Source organism: Populus trichocarpa, chromosome 8 (assembly GCF_000002775.5).
Source record: "Populus trichocarpa isolate Nisqually-1 chromosome 8, P.trichocarpa_v4.1, whole genome shotgun sequence".
NCBI lineage: Eukaryota > Viridiplantae > Streptophyta > Magnoliopsida > Malpighiales > Salicaceae > Populus > Populus trichocarpa.
In genome coordinates, this window is record NC_037292.2 from 11,439,647 (window position 1) to 11,452,956 (window position 13,310).

At 31.8% G+C, this 13,310-nt stretch overlaps 2 protein-coding genes across 2 annotated transcripts; one reads left to right on the forward strand and one right to left on the reverse strand.

Moving 5' to 3' along the window:
* The first annotated feature begins 7,703 nt into the window (after positions 1-7,703).
* LOC18101601 (ethylene-responsive transcription factor ERF096) lies at positions 7,704-8,478 on the forward strand. The gene has a single exon (XM_006379831.3). It carries the CDS (start codon positions 7,942-7,944, stop codon positions 8,356-8,358), a length of 417 nt encoding a protein of 138 aa, XP_006379893.1. The 5' UTR covers positions 7,704-7,941; the 3' UTR covers positions 8,359-8,478.
* A 2,166-nt stretch (positions 8,479-10,644) lies between these two features.
* LOC18101602 (ethylene-responsive transcription factor ERF098) lies at positions 10,645-11,623 on the reverse strand. The gene has a single exon (XM_006379832.3). It carries the CDS (start codon positions 11,471-11,473, stop codon positions 11,027-11,029), a length of 447 nt encoding a protein of 148 aa, XP_006379894.1. The 5' UTR covers positions 11,474-11,623; the 3' UTR covers positions 10,645-11,026.
* Positions 11,624-13,310: the final 1,687 nt, after the last annotated feature.

Below are 13,310 nucleotides of genomic sequence, written 5' to 3' on the forward strand. Positions count from 1 at the left end.
AGTGAGTTTATTTTTACTTTCGCTTTAATTTTATGTACTTTTAAATTTATTTTTTAATATTTTGGGTAGTGTACGTATTTGAATTAAAACTTTATTGTTAACTTCAAAAATTCATGTATATGAATTAATAATCGATCTTAAAAATATTTATATATTTATTTAATAGCCTAGGATAAAAAAAATTCCTGGCTCCGCCCTCGCCAGTGAGCTAGGGAAGTCAACAATCCATGCTTGCGTATTGATGACAATTGTAGAAAGATCACAAAGGCCAGTCATAAAATCAGTCTTCAACTTCAAAGAATGTGAATTCTATAGTCAAAGTTTGCAGCCCCTGACGAAAGAAACTTCGGCTACCTTTTTCTAGTTTTTTCCAACGTTTTGTTCGTATCAACCTGGACGTCTAGTTTTTTCCAACAATTGTTCGTATCAAAGAATGTTTTCCTCGGTAACCAAGCAGATTTGATTATGCTTGATGGTGGGGCGGATAAGACCTTGTGCAGATGAGTCCCCTTGCGTGACATGTTTTTTCTTCATGTGGCTGCAAGAGTTCAAATTCATGTCTATATATATAGATTCTTGGTTAGATTTTCCTGATTAGTTTCTTGATGGTTTTCTCTCTTTGTTGTGACAGTGGAAGCGCATTCAACACCGCTAGGAATTTGTGCATGTTTGGTAATTTCAGGTAACCTTGTTCTGCAAGTCAGTCCCTTGGAATTCGCAAGGATGCAAGGCCAGCCCGAAGACCCAAAAATGAAAAATCATGTTTTTTACAATGTGGTGGTACCAATTTGTCAGGTTTTTTCTTTATTTATTTATTTGTTTTTAATAGAGCTCTGAAGTTATATGTGTCAGTTGACTCTTCCTGTCTGTTATATTTCTAAAATCGAAAAATATTTATTTACTTGTGACTGAAAATGTTGCTCGCAAAATATAATTATGGAGCCAGAGAATTAGTGCCCTTTGTTTACCACCATGGACAAAATCCCGGGGATCATATCACGTGGGTGCTTACGTTGCAGTCACGTGATTGCAAGCAAGATTATTTTTGCAAGCTAGCGATAACGCTTCCAGCCCTTCCTTCTTTCGGTTCTGCCAGTTCTCGAATTTTACCACTTTACCACAGAAGGATGGGATGGCACGTGGTTACACGTGCTCTGCATAGAAGCCGTCCAAGCAATCGTTACACGAGTTTATCTCAATTCTCACAGATCAGTCAACTCCGTCAAAATTCAAAGGTTGACAAATTGAGGACAATTGATTCTTTGGTTGAAATCTCCTGTATTTTCTTTCTTTGACCCAAACAAGTTTACAGTAAACAATGGCTCTTACCACTCCAACTCTTATCCGATCGTCTATTATTACCTTCTTTTTTGTTAATTGCTTATGTGAGTGACGTTTGAACTATATTTACGATTATATATGCGGTTTAATTGGTTTGATTTTTTTAAGTGTGCTAGCATATATATAGAGTGAGAGATTAAGTTTGTGCATCTTATGTCTTGGAAAATAACTGAAATTAAATTTCTTTCTAATTAAATCTTAAGCAATCTTCCTATGTTAATAAAACAAATATTTTTCAATAAATAATTGGTCCAGACGGTAGTGATCTCTACTTTAAAAAGTTAGAACACAAGTTTAACTCTTTTTTTTAATTAACGTGGGTGTCCTAGGTAGCTTGCGCGGACCTCGACTAATCCAACGGCCCCTGAAATTAACGATCATGCAAACCTCCAGTAGCCTTGAGGTTTGTTAAACTCAAACAAGTGGTCTCTAGGAATCAAATCTAGAGTTTGACCAGTTGAATTATATCTCTTAAGGTTACACTTCCGACCCAAAAAAAAATAGTCTCAGGTTCAACATGTTTGGAAAAACCCTTGATTTAAAAAAAAAACATTTTTATTACCTATTTAAAAGGGTGAAACCGTATTTAAAAGGGTGAAAATCTTAGATGATGATGTAAAAAATTCTCCCACTTATTAATCAAATATTGTAATTGTAATGTAACGAGGTGGCACTAAAATATTGACACGTCGTCTTGGTAATGAAATGAACAGATATTTTCATATAAACAAATACTTCTTCCATCCCAGATTAAGTAATAATTGAATAAAATGATAGATTATTTTTTCAATTATAAAAGATATTCTTTCCATAAGAATAATATATTTTAAAAATCTTATGAATCGAAAGATTAAATTTTTTAAAATAAATCATAATTATTCTAAGCGTGAAAAGAATTGTGGTATCAGGCTTCCACACAAATTTTATCAGGTAATAATTGGACCGGATATAAACCCACTAAACCGGATAAAAAAGGCCTTTAAACAAGCAAGTACATGATTAAGTGTTTGAGGCCCATAAAAAACATAGAGTGGTTAGCGAATGGACCGGCCCATAGTGCAAAATAACCACAAGCCTCTCGAGGAAAGAAGCAACTTAAAAGCCAGCGTGGCTGGACATTAAAGAACAGTCTCCGGGGTAAGAAGTCCATAACCACGTGGCAAGCTATCCGAAGCACCACGTGTTAAGTCATCCAAAGAAGCACGTGGCAAGCTATCCGACCATTCAACTGTTTGCTCCGTGCAATCATCCATTTTGCAAGTTATTATTTTAGATTCATACGCCATTCATAATTCTGAAGATGTTGATAGCGAACTCAGCAATGCTATTTAACAAGATAGTTTTTCTATTGTTTTAATATGATGATGACTATAGGACTGCATGATAATTAATTTTAATATTTATAGAATTAATTAAGATATATACAAGTTGATTTGGATATTCATATTAATAATAAAAAGAAATTATATTTTCTTTTTATCTCATTTAATTATTATTTTTTTTTGCAAAATCTCACTAAAGAAAGCACACCAGTTCCTCTGCCATTTTTAATAATGTTCCTAAACAGGCCTACGATTCATAGCGTCTCCAGATCAATTAATTATTTAGTTGAATTAATGCCTCTTTAACTAAGAAAATTTGGAAAGCAACAATTCTATTTGAAACATACATTTTCATTTTTAATTTGTTAGCTTGAGAGCTAACTAGTATTATGCTCGTGCGATATTTTGTAATAATTCTCCAAATATGTTTTTATCTGATTATGCGATGATATTTATTTTGAAAATTTTATCCATAATAAATGTTCATAAAAAAAATTCATTGATTTAGATTCTAAGAAAAGAAATATATTTTTCCTGTCAAAATCCTTTTTATTACTAGTATTTTTGTTATTTTGATGGAGCAGTATTTTTTTATTAATAAAAGCTTATGGAAATTAAAATAAATATATTCCGAAACTCAAGTGATTTCAATTAGGGAACAGAAAATGCATTTCTTTAGTTAAATTTTATTTTTCTATTCAATAATTTCCTTTTAATTTCGATAATCGATGCCAAACCATATTGGTTTTTTTTTTAAAAGTAAATTAATAGTGAGCTGGATAAGGTAGGCAACTAGGCATGGTCATTGATGAGAAAAGTAAACCCTCGTACTGACAATTATGCACCCTTTATGACAAAGTACAAGTATGATATAAGCTCGTGGTAATGTGCGGATATGGATATTAAGGTGGTTGATAATTTAATTTTGTAGTTTTTTTTTAAAATATTATGGATCGTTGTAGTGTTTTCTCACATGATTTTTTTTATAATATTTTTTTTAAATTATATTGATTTTTTTAACAGGTTTTTTTATCGTTTTTTTCCTAGTTTTTTCAACACTAGTTTTTTAAAACATGGTTTTTTTCCTTTATGTTTTTTTTTAATTTTTTTAATATCTTTGTCAATTTTATATTTTTAATATTAAGTTGGTTAAGAATTTATTTATATAGTTTTTTTTTGAAAACATCATGAATCAATAATTTTTTTTCATATAATTTTTTTAAATTTTTTATAATTTTTTCTACAACCCTACAAAAACACACAAGCATACCATAAGTTATTCAATCTGGGTCTGAGGGTCTGTGGAGATCAGAAATTTTCATGGTTATCCAGTTCGGTGGTTCAGTGTCGGTAGAGCCTTACACGTGCAGGCTACTGTAGAGGCCAAACATGGCAGTTCATGCTCTCCTAATAATAGTAACATCGAGATAAATAAAAAGGCTGGATTGTCCCCTTTTTTTTCTTTTTTTTTTTCATGGAATAAATGGACGACTGGCAAGACTTGCTCACTAAGCAAACTGGATAGTGCCAATTTTGATTTTATCTACAACGAAAATAAAAGGCGTGGGGAAAGTACTTTCCCCACGCTTTCTAGAGTATTGTTAATAAAGTGGAGAAACATAGGGGCGGTGCAAACATTGGCATGGTATATTTTAAAAATGGTCATCCGCTAAACAGTACTGCCTAATTATATTTAGGATGTTTTTTTTATTGTGGTTGAAATTGTATTTTTTAAATATTTAAAATTAATAATGTTTTATATTTTAAATTATTTTAATATTCTGATCTTGAAATATTTCCTTTTTAAAAAATATTATTTTAATATATTTTTAAATGAAAAACTTCCAAACAAATCCAAGAAGTAAGAGCATGTAGATAATATATAGACAACATGCGGTGCAATGCTGACAGTTTACGATTCAAGTAGCCACAAAGTCAAACAAGATGATCTGTTACCTGTAGAAATTGGCATAAAGTGCTGCTATAGTGCTGCTATATGTGACGAAATTACTCAGCTAAATGATTTGGATCTTTTAACCACCTTATAAAAATTATTCTTCTTTGCTTTGTTGACACCACTGACATTGAAAATCGTCGAGCCTTGGCTAGTACACATATATACCTGGTTCAAGATCAACGCCGAGCATGTGGTCATCTCGATATTCATGCTTTTCACGGTCGCAAAGATTCCGAGAGACTCAGAAAAGTAAGTTTTACTTGAAACTATTTCATTGCTTGCCAGGTTTCACATCTGGCCCAAATGTGTGTTTTTTTTTCAAAAGCCCAAATGTGCTCGGTGGTTTACAGAAGAGTGAAGAAGAATCGAACACACGGATTTTTTTTGTTGCTCAAAAAATATTGACACAAAAAAAAAAAAAACATAAACCCTCAGAATTGTCTGATCACCTTTTTTTTTTTCCTTGGTGATTATAAATTCTACCACCATCTAACTTTTAATCAACGTTTGGGTAATTCAGATGAAAAATTTGTCACCTAATTACACTAATTTTTTTTAATTGATATATATTATTTTCAATAAAAAAACATTTTAATTGGAATCATTCGGATCATGATTTTGACAAGTTAATTGAAGTTGATCTAGACCCAATATGTTACTGTTTTAATATTTTAAAAAATATATTATCTTGAATTTTAAAGTTGAATTACATTTTAATCGGTCATCTGATTATTTCTAGACTTATCACGTCGATAGAGTTACATTAAATTTATTAACATATATATATTTATTTATATTCATTCGAAAAACTTGAGAAGCACTTATATATATTTTTTTATATTAAAAAAATTTAATTTTAACCGCAAGATAACACAAAACTACATATTGAACAAAGTTTCCTAAAAAAATGTACGTTTAGCCTGTAATTTCCACGTCCATTGAACTCAGTCTATTCTGTTCTTACATTCAATAATTATTTAGAGTCCCTTGATAGGGTTGGACGGGCCCCAATCGGGCGATACTGTCAATACCTAATGCCATCCATTAGTGGTAGCTTGAAAACCCAAAACAATTACTGTGTATCAGAATCATTAACGTTTAGAAGCACTAGTTAAAGGAAACTGGAGATCTCGCAAAAGTGAGGAGATTAAATTTCCTTCTTTTTCCAGCCTCTACATGTCAAAAACAGAATACCATAAAACAATAATATCATCACGGGAAAGCAGGAGATTTGGCAAAAGCGAGGAGAATTTGCTATTCGTTCTGCACTGAATCATTTCGATTAAGTCAATCGATTCGCGCGGCTGCATACAATGGACAAGATCAGCCCTGTTAGCTGGGAGAATTCGACGAACCAAGATGCAGAGCCATGATATTCAAATCCAGATGGAGCTTTCCTTTCATGACCACTCCAGGGGTTTAGTGCGTTAGCTTACTAGCTAGCTGAGAGCTTTCTGGCATTCCGATTCTTACACTATCACGAATCAAATCGAAAATCCATTTTTTTATGAAAGGCACAACATCATGGATGGATCTTTACTTGTATTATTAAAAAATTAACATAAATTATATTCTGAAATCTCATCTAATAACTTAATTTTTTAAATTGAGAAAGTTTTTTGATATGATATCAAAGTTTTGATAATTAAACGGTCATAGATTTAAATCTTACCATCTTTATTTATTTGATAAAAATTAATGTATATCAAAAATTTTTTATTTAAAATATACATAAAAAGATAATATAAATTATATATTAAAATATTAAATTATTGAATTGAAATGATTTATGTCTGCATTGCCCGTGATCTCACTCCTGGGTAACAGCCTTCCCTGAGATTTGAAAAGATCTTTGTATATCCATCTTTCCTTACGGAAATCGGATAATTAACCTGTGTTTTTTATAATCCAGGAATCAAAGTGTATATATATATATATATATGCTACAAGTATTGATGCTTTTATTTAAAAATATACAAAACATTGTATAAAAAAGAGCAACTATTCATACCGCAAATCATAAATAAGAGATAACAAAATTAAGTTATGGCTAAAATTTTGAATATCCTTTAACTAGAGTTAAAGTTAACATTTTGTATTATGATTAAGTATTTTTTTTTAAATAATTTTTTTATTTTAAATAAATATTTTTTTATGTTTTTAAATAATTTTGATATATTAATATCAAAAATAATTTTTAAAAAATAAAAAATATTATTTTAATATATTTCTGAATAAAAATATTTTAAAAAACAACCACCACCACCCTCTCACTTATCCCTAACCTTCCCTAACTTTTATGGTCAAGAAATTAAATTTGATCATTCTTTTTTGTTAGTTAAAAGATCGATTTTTCTAACTATTCAAATTCAACTTGAAGTTTTGGATCGGATAAGGAACTCAACTTATTGAAACCTTCTTGCAAGTGGACGATAAATGAATCGACGGCAGAGGAGGAGGAAGGCGTGAGACCTCAACCTTACGACAGCATGACATCACACTTGTGCCGACCAATGCCTAACGAAGCGAATTAAAGCTGTCGTTCGCCTATTATCTGTCTAGAATATCGAACGCCATTAATTAACAAAATTAAAGCAGAAGCTGAATTTATTGTTCACTGCGTAGAAAGTATTGGTTGTTGGAACAGTGTTTTATTTTTTTTATTGAATTTTTTTCTTTTCATTTAAAAAATACATTAATAACACCTTATTAATAAAAATAACAATCATAGACGGACACATTAATATATAAGAAAATTGAAATTTATATTCATTTATATACATTGATTCTCTTAAATATTCTTTCTTGGTGGCATAGATAGAAAAATTCATATCAGATTCAATTTCTTCTCCAGTCAGAATCAACGAAGGAACCAAAGCCAAAAAAGAACAGCAATGATGAAACAAGTGACCTCATCAGTGGTATGCACAAGCCTGTGTCATCAATGCAGCAGTGACAGAATCCCCTTTCTATTTTTTTTTTTGTGTGTGCTTATTTCCATCACTAACAAGTAGCAAACGAGCTTATAAAAGTTAAAAAGAATATTGAAAAGGGCGTGCTCAACTCCAAAGCCATCACCTTGACCATCCAGGTACATTGGATGAAAACTGTCTATGTAGAACTTCGTGGTCTACACGTGTGAATACAAATGAACCATTAGATTATCCACGTGGGCAAATATTATTTACCTCCAAATCCTCTTCCAAACCTAGCTTTTTTCCACCCGTATAAATGCTATTTCCAGGAAAACTTTAGCCATGCAAAAAAACACAGATCATACCAGAAACAAAAGCAAAAAATAACCAACATAACCGATCGATCATGGATGGGGACAGGACAAAGAGCAAGGATGGAGGAGGAGAGGTCAAGTATAGAGGTGTCCGGAAGAGGCCATGGGGTAAATTCGCGGCGGAGATACGAGATTCAACCAGGCACGGAGCGAGGGTGTGGCTGGGGACGTTTAACACGGCGGAGGAGGCAGCAAGAGCATATGACAGAGCAGCTTATGCAATGAGAGGGCACTTGGCCATTCTCAATTTTTCCAACGAGTATCCCAATATGGCCGGCAGTGCAAGTGTTGGTTCCAGTGGTTCCACTCCTTATTTCTCTTCTGGTTATTCAGGTCCTTCTTCCTCTTCACCATCAATGCTGCGAGAAGTTTTTGAGTTCGAATGCTTGGATGATAAGTTGCTTGAGGAGATGCTTGAGCAAGAAGAGAAAAAGAGTAAGAAAAATTAAAAATGTGATGCTGACATATGTATGTATTTTATCTGGCATGAGCAGTCTCTTTAGTACTGCATTTCTCTCTGTTCCCTGATAGAATCAGAAAATAAAATGTTGCCTGTGACTTGCTAATTATGAAGTAATGTTCAATATAGCCATCTGTGAGACTGGAGATCATAGCATAAGACACCATGAAATAAAGTATAAACATTGATCACGTTGATGATCAAATGATCAATATGAAATTACTGCAGAAACGTGAAGATTAAGAACAGATTCCTTGTCAAATTAATCTATTTACTTTTTTCCAATTTCCCAACGGGCTCCTTACAAGCTTATGGGCTTGAACATTTATCGTTCCTACTTGATTACATTTGATTAATGGAATAAATATGCATATGCATTCGTTCGGGAAGACATTGCTAGAAAATTGTAGCATTCTAGAAGGCATACGTACACCGTCAAATAAAAAAACGTATTCTAGCTTCCCAAGGTTTTCCGGCAGCTCATTTTTTAGCCTGGATAAGTTGTGAGCTCAATTAAACTTAAGGCATAAGCCCATATAATAATTAGTACAAGGCCCAAAATGTTCCAGCTAAATAAGTGTGAATTAGCCCACATAAAAAGCCTGAAAGAAAACCGAAGTTGGAGACGCCCTCGCATTCACATCTCTGTCAGATCCTGTATCTTACACTTGCCGTTATCTAACATCCAAAAAGGTTACCTCGAGTGGTAAGATGAAAATTCTCTCAGCGGGAAATTTATGTTTATGTCCTGTCATCAGCTTCTTCTTGTTTTTTTTCTATTTCTGGGATCGTTCTGATATCACGAATAAAATATCCAAAATCACAATAACATTTTAATATCATTATAATACTTAAAATAAAAAAAATCAGAATAAAACTTAAATTTCAATACATGAATTTCAAGATAAAAAAATACAATTACAAAATAATTCCGATGGTACTAAAAATCATAAAGGGCAGCAATCCATGATCTAGCTACTAGATAGTGAGATGATAATAGTATAGGGTAATAACAATTATATATTTTTTTAAAAAATTAATGTCACCACCATTAAAGGTGATGGTGATGGTGAAAAAAAAGTTATGAGCATAGTGGAAGGGCGGTGGATTTAGGTGATAATGATGATGCAAAAGTAATATTAGTAATAATAATATATTTCATTGAAAAAATATATTATCATCATAGTTAATGATGATGTTTATAATGATTAATCGTAGTAATGGTTGTCAAAGAATCATTTTAATTCAATAGCTTAAGTTAGGTGAGGTCTTAGAATATGATTTTATATTATTCTCTAACACATCCCATCAAGTGAAAACCCTTTGAGTTTGAAACTTGCACTCAATAACTTAAGTTGTTTGGTGAGGTCCTAAGATATGATTTTATATTATTCTCTAACATATTCCCTTAAGTAAAAGATCTTTGGGCTTGAAACTTGCACAAACTCATATTATCTTATGCTTAATTTTTATTAAATAAATAGGGATAATGAGATTTGAACTCGTGACCACTTGGTCATCAAGATTCTAATACCATGTTAAAGAACCATCTCAACTCAATAGCTTAAACTGTTAAATAAGGTTATAGGATATAATTTTTTAGCTTTTATTGCTAGTTGCTAATTATACTTGTAGTCTTGAAATTTTATGTATTTGAGAAGAACATCTTTTGAGATTAACATTTTCTTTTTCAAGCGGGAACTCAAACCTGAATCTTAATCTCTTCAATTATATACATGCAATTTCAACAAAATCTTAAGTGTATATTCTATTCTTTATGGCTTCAATATTTTGTATTGAGCTTGAACTTTTACACAAAGCTAATATCATCTTGAAACAAATCGTTGCATGATCCGTATATAATCAGCAATTTATCTTATCCTTTATTCTTATTTTCCGATTCTAGATAACATTTGATATAAAGAAGAAGAGATTTGCTTTATTCGGATTCTGAATAAATCTGCTAGAGTTTTTATATAGCAAAATACAAATTCGGCCTGGGCCCCTAGCTCTCTCTGCATCATACCGCATCATACCCGCATCAATATAAATTTCACCATCTTGTTTCATTATAGAAACTAAGCTAAACTGTTGCAATGTCGCTTCGTCTCTTTAATTTCGCATTTCATGTATGAGCAAGTATTGATCTTTACCTGTCAAACCAACCAGCTGCCAATATACTATACAAATTTGGTCCCGGTTTGATAGGATTCCCCAGAATTTGTATGAATGAAATAACTTCTTCTGTTAAAAAAAAAAGGAAAGGAAATGTAGCTAAGGCTATAAGGTTAGAAACAACAATGCGATTAATTTAAATTACAATAAGTAGGCTCGTGACTAAACGGTCCATGCATGGGCGATTGTCTTCCTTAGCTGAAGAAGAGCCAGGAGCTCTGAGTGAGCAGTTTAACATATTTGTGAATCTAAGGGCAACGTACGTAGGATTACATGTAAAGTTCAAAAATCTCACCAACTAATTCAGGTATGTCATTTCTCCCTAACAGTTGGGTAACTCAGGACATCCCTAACAATCGTGTCCGTCTTGCGTGAGTGAGAACTTGAAATATGAAAATCATAGAGGTTCTCCTTGAAAAAATTCTGAAAAAGCTTAAAGCAAGAACAAAAAAGAGAGTTCATAGCATAGAAATAACTAAAACTCAATCTTGCCGCCGCTTCTTCTTCTCCTCTTCTGTTTCAAGAAGCTCCTCCAAAATCTTATCATCCAAGTACTCAAACTCGATAACTTGCTTTCCTTGTCCGGTACTTGATGAGCTTCCCCTCTCAAAACTCTCAGATGCACCAACATTACTGCTAGATGCTGAAAATGATCGAGGACGAGGAGAAAACTCCGTCACTTGAGAGATATATTCACTAGGAAAGTTGAGGATTGCAAGATGACGTCTCAAGTTAAATGCAGCTTTATCATAAGCACGAGCTGCCTCTTCTGCCGTATCAAATGTCCCTAGCCATAACCTTCCTCCTTGCCTTGATGGGTCTCGTATCTCCGCTGCAAATTTTCCCCAAGGTCTCCTTCGAACACCCCGGTATCGAACCTCTCCTCTCCCTTTCTCCTCATTTCCCTTCCCTTTATGAGGCTCTTCCATGTCCTTGCTTGCTTTGTGTGCGTGCGGGTTACTGTACTACCTTCCTTCTTTCTTTTGCTTTCAAATTTGTTTGCTTTCAATGTTGGTGGTATACGAGCCATATAATTTGCCGAATGCCTATATATGGATTTTGGAGTTGAGGTGCTATCTGACGACAGACGTTTGAATTTTCCAGGACGTGGACTGACCAGATCTATATTTAGAGTTTTAAGAATAAAAGAAAAAGGAAAAACATAAAACACAGCTCTCAGCTTCTAGGAAGGTTCTCTCATCAAGAATTCTATAAATTCGATTGTTCGACCTTTCCTCTGATGGAATTCTAAAAGTTTAATGAATCGCTTTCTACAGATAAGCATTTTTTTAATGTTGTTCTGATTCTTGACTTTAATCTGATTTGTTTTCAAGAATAAAATTTCCATGCACAGTGTACGGCAAAAGTAGCACTGCAGGTCGTTCGTGTGTTTTATTATTATTTTTCCGCAAGGTGATATTTTAGGAAATTAACTTCACCTCTCCCACAAGGTTTATGACAAGACCAATTAAAAAAAAATAATATGGTCAAATTTTAAATTTATTTTTTAAAGATTATAAGTTTGAGTTTTACAAATTTTAAAGTCATTAAAGATTTACTTACTTAATATATTAAATATCTTAAATATATTAACGATCAGATTTTAAATTTGTTATCTAGAGATTATAAGTTTGAGTTTCAAAAATTTCAGGGCTATTGAATACTTACTTGATCGTTAACTTCAGGGCCTGTAGGATTAGTCGAGATGCACACAAATTACCCCAGATATCCATTTTAATTAAAAAAACCTATTGAACAAGACTTAAATATATTCATGAGTTAAATTTATATAAAAAAATGTTAATTTGAAAGCTATTGAAAGGATACACAACTATATAAAATCTTCATAAAATAAATTTATTTAATATATAATAAAAAAATATTATTTTATAAAATAAAATTTAATAATAAATTTAATAGTTACACATGCATGTGTTAGATGAAGGACTTAAAAAGTATGAATATAATTTGTTTTAAAAAATCCTTGAAATATATTATGTCTATAAGAATTTTTATGAGATTTTATAAACATGTCAAAGTTTAAGTCTATTTCATTTATAGGCTCATTAAACAAATTAAACAAGCCCGAGTTGCTCTATATTAAGGGATAAATTTGTTCTTTCTAATTTGTTCGAGTTTTTGACAGACTTGCTTGCTTCCGCATGCTCTCCCATGGTTACATAGTAATCATATATTCCTTTACTTTTTATGATTTTCTAAAAAATCCTAAGACTTATATTAAATAATCGATTTTTTTTTCTAGCAATATTATTCATTTTTTTCTAATTAGAATAGCTGGTAACTTGTGCTTGATGTTATAACCTATCTTTAGATTATTCCCTAAAAATTTATTTTTTTTCCTTGTAAAAATAATAATTAAAAAATAATAATAACAAGAAGACTGACAATTTAGTAAAAGGTGACTAAGGTTCCAGATATATATAGAAGAATCAAGATGGAGTTTTGGATAAAATTTAAAGCCTAATCATACCTCATTGTACCCAAGACTAGAGAGACAATGCAGATTCAAGGTTAAATTAAATGATTTTTGGATGTATCTGCATAAAAAATTAACTCCATGGATATAATTAGATTTTTAATATGACAGTTTGATTTAATCATGGCCAAATTAAGATTTTAATTATATTTAAGAATTAATTTTGGTCCAATTAAAAGATTTAATTAGGTGCAAGAACTTAATTATACTTTTAATGGGTCAAATTAATTTTATTAGAGACTTAATTGGTGAAAATTAAGATTGGGAGC